This window comes from Dama dama, chromosome 18 (genome assembly GCF_033118175.1).
Source record: "Dama dama isolate Ldn47 chromosome 18, ASM3311817v1, whole genome shotgun sequence".
Taxonomy (NCBI): Eukaryota; Metazoa; Chordata; class Mammalia; order Artiodactyla; family Cervidae; genus Dama; species Dama dama.
Genome location: NC_083698.1, coordinates 100,496,718 through 100,505,979, shown reverse-complemented (window position 1 = coordinate 100,505,979; position 9,262 = coordinate 100,496,718). Strand labels below are relative to the sequence as shown.

Sequence of the window (9,262 nt, the reverse complement as noted above, 5' to 3'; positions counted from 1 at the left end):
AAAACAAAAAGAATAACCCTACAAGTGTCACTGTGGAGAGGAAATGCAGTGAGAAGTTGAGACCGGAAACCTAGAAGGACATTTCAGTGCAAGGGAGGGAGAGTGGGTGAGAAAGTAAGCACTCAGCCCAGCACACTGACCCTCAGCTGAGAGAGGCAGGGGCCTGTTGGCTTCCTGAGGGGTTGAGAGCAAGGGCCTGTGCAGATGTGGGACTTTGATCATGGTGGGGCTCAGGGTCTAGCCTTGAGTGGGAACAGGACAAATCAGAGAACAGATGAGCTGGATTATAGGATAAGAGAACTGGTGAAGACAGAGGACACATTTCTCACACCTGCTTCTCAAAGCCTGGGTCTCTCGTTGTCCTTTGTGGGGACTCAAGCCCTGGGACCTTTGCTTGGGAGTCCTTCTCTGATTCCCAAAGCTCCGTGCTGCTTAGCCTTGAGTGACCACAGCCTTGGCTGCAGGGGTTCCTGAAAAGGAGAGGCACAGAAGCCAGGCGCCTGCTGAGCTCCCAGCCATGCACCCCACACTGGGCAGCAGCATCCTTCTTATCCTCTGGGCCCATGCAGGGCCTGAGTCCTGGGATGCTGGCATTTGTTTAGAGGATCCCAGGGGTGCTGGTGTTTGTTTAGAGGATATCTGTGAAACCTTAAGCCCAACCATCCACTTTACAGCAGGCTTGTTTATTTCACAATAAGCAAGGCATTAAAATACTAGATGGGGATGTGTTTAACTTTTAACCATTTGCCAGGGCATTGTCACACTCAGCTTTAAAAAAAAAAAAAAAATATCCGCACACCCTAAAGACACAGAATAGAATCACTGTGTGGATCGACTTGGCCAGAGGTGTTATGGTTCGGGGCTCTGTCAGGGGTCCCCATCCCTGGAGGACCCTCTGCAGGAGAGAGAAGGGAGCCTTTGTGTAGATGGCAGACAGCTCACCCTCCAGGACTCAGGGCTCTCTGCCAGCCCTGAGCGGCGGGTGTGTGCAACCCCGGGGCTGGAAGATACGAGGTTCAGTAAAGACAACCCCGAACTCAAAGTCCTGCTCTGAAACGCAGGAGGCCGCCACTTCTCACTGGCTGTTGTGAGCAATGATCCTAGGACATCAGACTCTATGGCTGGTATGGCAGGGTGTGAAGACCTGAAGAGACGGAAGAAAAAAGGAATCAAGCCTGAAGGGTTAAGGCTGGAGTGGAAGAGAAGCCAGTGAACGGCTGAGCCCTTGAATGAGCAGCCAGGAGGGTGAACTGGAGAACAGCGATCCCAGCAGGACCAGGGATCCGTGGCCCTCAAGGGCAGGAACAGACAGAGACCCTGGAGAGAGAATGAGGTGCTTTGAAGAAGGTCTGAGCACATTTAGAGCTGGGATCTGGGCTGAGATCCAGGGTCTAGCTTGGATGGAAGGGGAAGTCAGAGAAAAAGTCACCTTTTAAAAGGAAGATGAGTAGGACTGCTGTGGTCAGAGGGTCAAGGGTCTCATGAAAGTGTTCCCAGAGGATCAAAGCAACTGGGAAAAGCAGATTAAGAACCTGCTTAAACTTGATTGGCTTGGCACAGTCTTTCCCAGGACGAGCCCGGCACACACTGTTGATGTCTGTGAAGAAACTCTCCACTGCCATGCCACTTGACCCCACAGGCAGGGCTGTGGTCTGATGGGAAATGCTAAACCAAGACTTGGATGGCCCCACGGCTTCCTGCCTGCAGCCTGGAGGTTTGTGCACAGGAAAGAATCGACTCTGCAGGGCTGTGTCTCTACTGCTGGCGCAGAGATACACGGCAGAGTCCTGTGGTTTCAGGACGTTCAGGTCCAGGAGGCACTGGGAGCTCTCTGGGCATCTAGGCTGGAAGCGACTTGGAACACTCGCATTTTCAGCGAGTTCCTTGTAGTTGTAGATGAACATGAGCTCTGGCGGCTTCTGGGTACTCTGTTTATACCAGTACATAGCATTATGTCCTAGATGTTGTTCACATTTCAAAGATTTCTTGTCCATCATTCCCATGACTAGGTATTTTGGTATCTGAGTGATCCCAGGGTCTGCAGAGATGGCTGGGAGAAAAGGACATAATTCAGACAAAGGCCAGAGGGGAAGGTGTTGCTGCAGCCACAGGGAAATGGTTCGGGGTCCGGGGGCAGCCTGTGTGAACTCAAGACTCACCTATGCCCAGGAGACAGAGGACCACACCGCAGAGCTGCCCGAAGCCCATGGTGGGGTCAGGGTCAAGGTGGATGCTCTGGGTGTGTTAGGGCCGGGGTGGGTGGGCTCTGGCCTCCTCGGCCTTGGTTGGCGGTTTTGTCTCTGACGTCACTGTCCCTGTCAGTTTCCCAGCCCCAAGGATGTTTCCTCTTCCCCTTTCATGCCTTATATAGATTCTGATAGCAGACAGATTTGAATCCGCTGGGCTGGGGTAGTCCTTTGACAGTGAGCTCTTTTGCTGTTAGCTGCTCTCCTCATTATATAGATTCTCCCCCTGTCCCGCTCCCTTCCAAGAGCCCCTCTCAGACAGACTATACCCCCTTCAAGACATCTCCTTCTTCCCTGTTCAGTCAGGCAGGACAACACTCAAAACACCATTTCTCTCCGTGTCTAAGCTCCAATACTTTGGCCACCTGATGTGAAGATCTAACTCATTGGAAAACACCCTGATGCTGGGAGAGACTGAAGGCGGGAGGAGAAGGGGATGACAGAGGATGAGGTGGTTGGATGGCATCACCGACTCGGAACATGAATTCAAACAGACTCCGGAAGATCGTGAAGGACAGGGAAGTCTGGCATGCTGCAGTCCATGGGGTCGCAAAGAGTCGGAGGCGACTGAGTGAACAAGCTCCCTGGAGCTCCTTTGCCCAAATGTGTGGAGGGTGGAAACCTGGAAGGTCATAGTCCTGTTCTGGACAAGTGCCCATCATTAAAAGGCACGGCTGTGATGCCAGCCAGGAGCCAGACCCTGGGAATAGTGCTGAGAGGACCATACAAGAGATAAGCCATTCTTTGTGCCTGTTAAGGGGCTTCCCCTGTGGCTCAGCTGATAAAGAATCCGCCTGCAATGTGGGACACCTGGGTTGGATCCCTGGGTTGGGAAGATCCCCTAGAGAAGGGAAAGGCTACCCACGCCAGTATTCTGGCCTGGCGAATTCCATGGACTGTATAGTCTTTAGGGTTGCAAGGAGTCCAACAAGACTGAGCAACTTTCACTTTCACTTGTGCCGGTATTGAGGGTACAGGGCTTGACTAGGCTTAAAGCAAACAGGTTGCCGCAAGAAAACAACACAAGGCAAATGGATCTCAGTTTGAAAATGACTTCGATGTCTTTGAGAAGTCTACAAATCACCCAACTTATACAAGTATGGAAGGCCAACGCCCTGCTCCCTTCCGCACCAGCCCCTCTCGGCCCCTCCCCCGCCAGCCTCGGCGTTTCTGCGGTGCCAGAGCGCCTCCCTGTGGCCAAAGCAGCACATTCTCCAGATCGTAGGCCTCTCGCCCCATAGCGTCAGCAGCCCAAATCTATCATCGGTTCCACAGACCAGGAGATTCCGTGATAGATACAAGGCTCCAGGGAATCACGAAGAAGAAAGAAGCACCTGAAACAACCAAAACAGTTGGCAACAGTACCATCCATCCACGTAACTAGGGCATTCCAATTTTTACCCAACAGAGACCGGTTGTGTTTGGATTCCTAGGTGTGAACAAAACGCAGACCTGCAGCTACTACCCAGGTCCCTGTAGAGCTTATAATCTTCCCTGATGGCTCAGACGGCAAAGCGGTTGCCTACAATGCGGGAGATCGGGGTTCAATCCCTGGGGCAGGAAGATCTCCTGGAGAAGGAAATGGCAACCCACTCCAGTATTCTAGCCTGGAGAATCCCATGGATGGAGGAGCATGGTAGGCTACAGTCCATGGGGTCGCAAAGAGTCGGACACGACTGAGCTACTTCACTTTCACTTTTCACTTTCAGAGCTTATAGACCATCTTGATTTGTTCAATGAATACTCACTGAGCAACAGCTAGGAGCAAGCACAAAACATCAACAGGTTCACCCCTGGAATTTTATTGTGACGGGGTAATTATGCCGGTGGCTCAGATGGTAAAGAATCTGCCTTCAATGCAGGAGACCCAGGTTCGATCCCTGCATGGGAAAGATCCCCTGGAGAAGGGCATGATAAGCCACTCCAGTATTCTGGGCCTGGAGAATTCATGGACAGGGGAGCCTGGTGGGCCTCAATCTGTGGGGTCACAAAGAGTTGCACATGATTGAACAACTAACACACACACACACTTCCGCTTAGTCACAGACAACCACTAGGGACTCAAATATATCTTACATGAAGTTTGAGAAATGTGTCCAGTATTTCAGTATTTAAATCACTTCATGAATATGGTAGCATATTTCCTCAGCTGTTACAAGAACTGAGCCGAAATGATCTCCAAAACCCTGTGCATGGCTGACATGTTAGACGCCAAACCAGGCCCATTCGTTGTCCAGCCAGCTTTCCAACCTGGGACTAGCTTAGATGACCCAAGGTGAGTCACTCTATGTTGTTGTTGTCTGAAAACACTCAGCTGGAAGACAGTGGCCCGTCCCAGTTAGAGAGAGAGAAACATTGCTGAACAAGCTGTGAGTCCCACAGAGACCCCAGGAAGGCCAAGCACTAGTAATAACGAGCCCACATGCTAGGGCTCCCTAAGAGGATTGTGTGTGTGTGTGCTAAGTCACTTCAGTCGTGTCTGACTCTTTGCCACCCCATGGACTGTAGCCCGCCAGGCTCCTCTGTCCATGGGATTCTCCAGGCAAGAATACTGAAATGGGTTGCCATGCCCTCCTCCAGGGGATCTTCCCAACCCAGCGATCTAACCCATGACTCTGAGGTCTCCTGCATTGGCAGGTGGATTCTTTACCACTAACACTACCTGGGAAACCCCTAAGAGTATTTGCTCCTAGCAAATGCCACAATCAGACCTGCCAGGATAAAACCAGAGCCTCTCCTCTATATCATCCACGAGACCCCTCAGCATCCCCTTCATAATCTTTAAAGCAGAATATTTTAGTAGTCTTCTAATGGCACATCCCACCCGGACTCTATCTCCCTTCTGATGCATACTGCTAACAGCGTTCCCATACCAAAATATGTTGATCGTGTTATCTCGCTTAAGGCAGGACCACTGTCTAGCTCCTGCCAAGAGAGTTTAGTGGTGAAAGTCCTTTCCACGTCCCTAATATCCTGCATCATCTGGCTACTGCCTGATCTCCAGGAAGCTTCAAATGTGACAATCAGAAATGGAATGAATGGCACTGTGCTCCTTCTTGGAGGAAGGAAGTCTGCAGTGGACAACAAAAAGTCTACCTCGGCCGGTGCTTCTGCCTCACCCTTTCTAGTTTACCTGTTGTTGGGCTGCACCCTGCAGGCCTGCAAGCCCTGTGGTCGTCCAGGACAGCAAAGAATGAGTCCAGAGACAGTGACAGAGACATCAGTGGTTTACTGGACAGGAGATCATACACAAAGGGTGCTGGAACAACACCCCATTGTTCACAGGCAGGAAACGGCAGCAGTCTTATCCACTCGGGGAGGAGGCTACCATTTATAGGGGAATTGATGTCAGGTGGGCATGTCAGTTACAAGAACCAAGCGCTATAATTAGGAGGATTGGAGAGTCATGTGAATGAGGCATGGCCTGGCCAAACAGAGGTTGTGCAGAGAACAAGAGAACAGCCATCTTAAGTGGCCTGACCATACACCTGTCACCGTGGACTTTCCTGCTTCTCCAAATATTTTTTCCATTAAACAGTGAACTCACTGATAATCTGAATTTCCTTTTGGTCTTAGAAACTTTTACCTTCACCTCATCTTCCTTTGACTTTTGCTCATCAAGCATTCTTTGCAAATAGTGTGTTTTCAGTCCGAAACAATGTGATCTACAATATGTACAGCAGAGGAAGGCAAGGAATGCCTTCTCTCTTCAGTTAAGAACTTCAGGGCATGGGACAGGGTCCTTTCTTGTTTGTGGAGTCCTGAGTATTCTAGAGAATTTAATTCTGCTTCTCTGCTCCAGCTGAGAAGTAGAATTCTGTACGGCTTCTGTGTGTGTGCTCCAGGCTGCCCTGCAGATTGAAACTCTCGGGGAGCCTTGGGTTGGGTGAACGCATAGTCCCACAGTTTCCTGCCTAGGCCAGGGGCTTTGTGCACGAGCAGGCAGTGACGCTGCAGGGCTGTGTCATAGCTGCTGGCACAAAAATACACGGCAGAGTCGCCTGGCTCCAGGGAGTCGATGTGAAGGTTTAAATGAGCTTTGTCGGGAGAGTCCGGTGAGAAACGACTTGGCACCGTTTCATTTTCAATGAGTACCTTATTATTGTAGCTAAACATAACCTTCAGCAATTTCTTGGAGTCCTGCTTATACCAGTACATACTATTGTGGCTCAGCTTTTGTTCACATTCTAGGGACGTCTTAGTTCCCATCTGGGTGAGGAGATATTTTGGAGTCTGGAAAACCCCTGTGCCCGAGGTACCTGAGAAGGAAAGAAACAGAACTCAGATAAGCCCCAGGAAATAGCCAGGCTTTGGAGGCTTGATGGAGGGACTTAGAGACTCCAAGAGGGATCCAGCCGCCTGGACCCGGGACTCACCTACTCCTAGGAGCCCGAGGGCCACACAGCAGAGGAGCCTGGAGTCCATGGGGGACCCCTGGCCCAGGACGCTGGTCCTCAGTGGTAAGAAGACCAGGCTGCCATGCTCACTGCCCTCCCAGGGGCTGGGCCTGTGATGTCACAGCCCAGAATGACTTCCTCATCCTCAGGCCTCCTCTAACCTGCTACCCTCTTTCTCCACAGTTGCACTTGCTCTGTGCAAAGTGATGTTTCTATTCCTTTCAAAGGAGTTTGTGATTCCTAGGGATACTATGAGTATGATGAGCAGGTGGCCTCAAGGATGCTTCTCTGATGGTCATTCTGTGCCAGCAACTGCCTCCCTCCTCTCTCCCTGCCCCAGGTCCTGGCCACCTCCTTATTGGTACCCCACGCTGTGTCTCTCTCTCAGAGTCAGGCTGGTTTCCCTTCTCTGGATCTTCTGCTTCTCCATCACAATAATGCAGGACAACCCCACTCCCATCTTGGCTCCCCTGAATGTGTGGTTATGCTAATTATTTCAGTTTCCATCAAGAAATTAACTCTGAGGTCTCCCCAGGAACCGGCTGCAGACCACAAACAATCATGCATTGCTCTTAGTTAGGAGCACACTCTGCTAATGAGTCTTTGAGAGGAATAAATGGAAGCCCTATTCCCGGGTGATGTTCTCTGTTCGAGAGGTGGAGCCATGAGCGGAACAGGAGGGAAATAAGAAGTCAGACCAGAGCTTGAGATTAGAGAGGAGAATAATAACACGAAGGTGGGAAAATCTAAACAGGATGATATTACTGCCCTTGCTTTGTCCATAGGTCACGTTCCCTTTTGGTACAAAGTTTACAGCTCAATAGGGATTCCCAGGTGGCTCAGCAGTAAAGAATCTGTCTGCCAGCGCAGGAGTTGACGGAAACACAGGTTCAATCCCTGGGTCAGGAAGATCCACCGCCACCGGCCCCCTAACCCCCAGAATGGGAAATAGCAACCCACTCGGATGTTCTTGCCTGGAAAATCCCATGGATGGAGGAGCCTGGTGGGGTAGAGTCCCTGGGGTTGCAACACGACTGGAGCACCCAAAGCATGCATTAAAGCTCAGTACCCAGCCTGGTGTTTCTCAGCCTCCGTGCTGTTGACATACTGCAAGGATAATTTTTGGTTGTGGAGCTGTAGGGAGTTTAGCAGCATCCCGGCTCTCTATGCCTTGCCTGCCTGTAGCACTCCCCACCCCTGTTGTGAGAGCGAAAACTGTTCCCAGGCCGTGGAATCATCCGCGTTGAGAACCTGTACTGTGTGTGTTCAGCCGTGTCCGACTCTTTGCCACTCCCAGGACTGTAGCCCCCCAGGCTCTTCTGTTCATGGAATTTTCCAGGCAGGAATGCAGGAGCAGGTTGCCATTTCCTGCTCCTTTAAGAACCTCCCTCCTTTTTTCTTTCTCAGGGTCCTTGCCCTCCTCCAACAGCCTCTGGGTTTCCATGGGGGGCTGCAGCGCCTCCTAGTGGTCATAAAGGTGCAGTTCTCAGATCTCAGCGCTCCTGGGACTCCCTCCCCGCAGCCCGGGGTAATATCTGTCAGCAAGGACCCTGAGGAAGACCAGGGCACCACGCGCCATGGAGGTTTCCCACACACAGACGCACAAGGGCACAACTTATAGCAACTGTCAGCTACTAGTGAAAGGCCTTCAGAGACAGACCCAGTGGTTCATTTGATTTTCACTGAGCACAGAACAAGCACTAGAAACATAATAGTGAACAAAACAGAAATGACCTCTGTCCTGGAAACTCATGCAAGCTTTCTTTGTTGGCACTCGTTGAATCGTTGCTTAGTGCAAAGCCAGAGTAAGACAATATTCTCCTCTCATGATGTTTATCTTCTGATGGCAAAAAGAAATTTACAGATTACCCTAGACCAGAAACATAAAATATATATTATACAGGTGTTAGAAATGTAATCAGCATTAATACAGTTAAATACCATCCTGAACATGGCTTCCCATTTTTTCATCTACAAAACAATGGGCTGTAATAAATAATGTCTATGGCAACCCACTCCAGTACTCTTGCCTGGAAAATCCCACGGACGGAGGAGCCTGGTAGGCTGCAGTTCATGGGGTCGCTAGGAGTCAGACACGACTGAGTGACTTCACTTTCCCTTTTCACTTTAATGCGTTGGAGAAGGAAATGGCAACCCACTCCAGTGTTCTTGCCTGGAGAATCCCAGGGACGGGGGAGTCTGGTGGGCTGCTGTCTATGGGGTCGCACAGAGTCGAACACCACCGAAGCAACATGGCAAGTCTCTGTCCAGTTTTAAAATTGTATGATCCTAACCAGGGGCAGCCCTAGATGTTTATTGCAGATGGCTCTTATACATCCACTTCTCTGGGGTGGTTCAGATGGTAAAGAATCTGCCTGCAATGCGGGAGACCTAGGTTCAGTCCCTGGGTTGGGAAAATCCCCTGGAGAAAGGAACAGCTGCCCACTCCCATATTCTTGGCTTGAGAATTCCATGGACAGAGGAGCCTGGTGGGCCACGGTCCACGGGGTCACGGAGAGTTGGCCAGGACTGAGTGACTAACACACTAAGAACCAGGGGCAGTGCTAGATGCTCATTGGCTGGTGGCTCTCATGCATCCGACATCCCGTGTACCTACCT

General features: G+C 50.8%; 1 gene segment (V, D, J or C); it reads right to left on the bottom strand.

The window, feature by feature from the left end:
- Positions 1–432: 432 nt before the first annotated feature.
- LOC133073058 (T cell receptor beta variable 4-2-like) lies at positions 433–2,252 on the bottom strand. The segment is given in 3 exon segments: positions 433–470; positions 1,589–2,050; positions 2,160–2,252. Coding segments are annotated over 3 exon segments (549 nt in total).
- Positions 2,253–9,262: the final 7,010 nt, after the last annotated feature.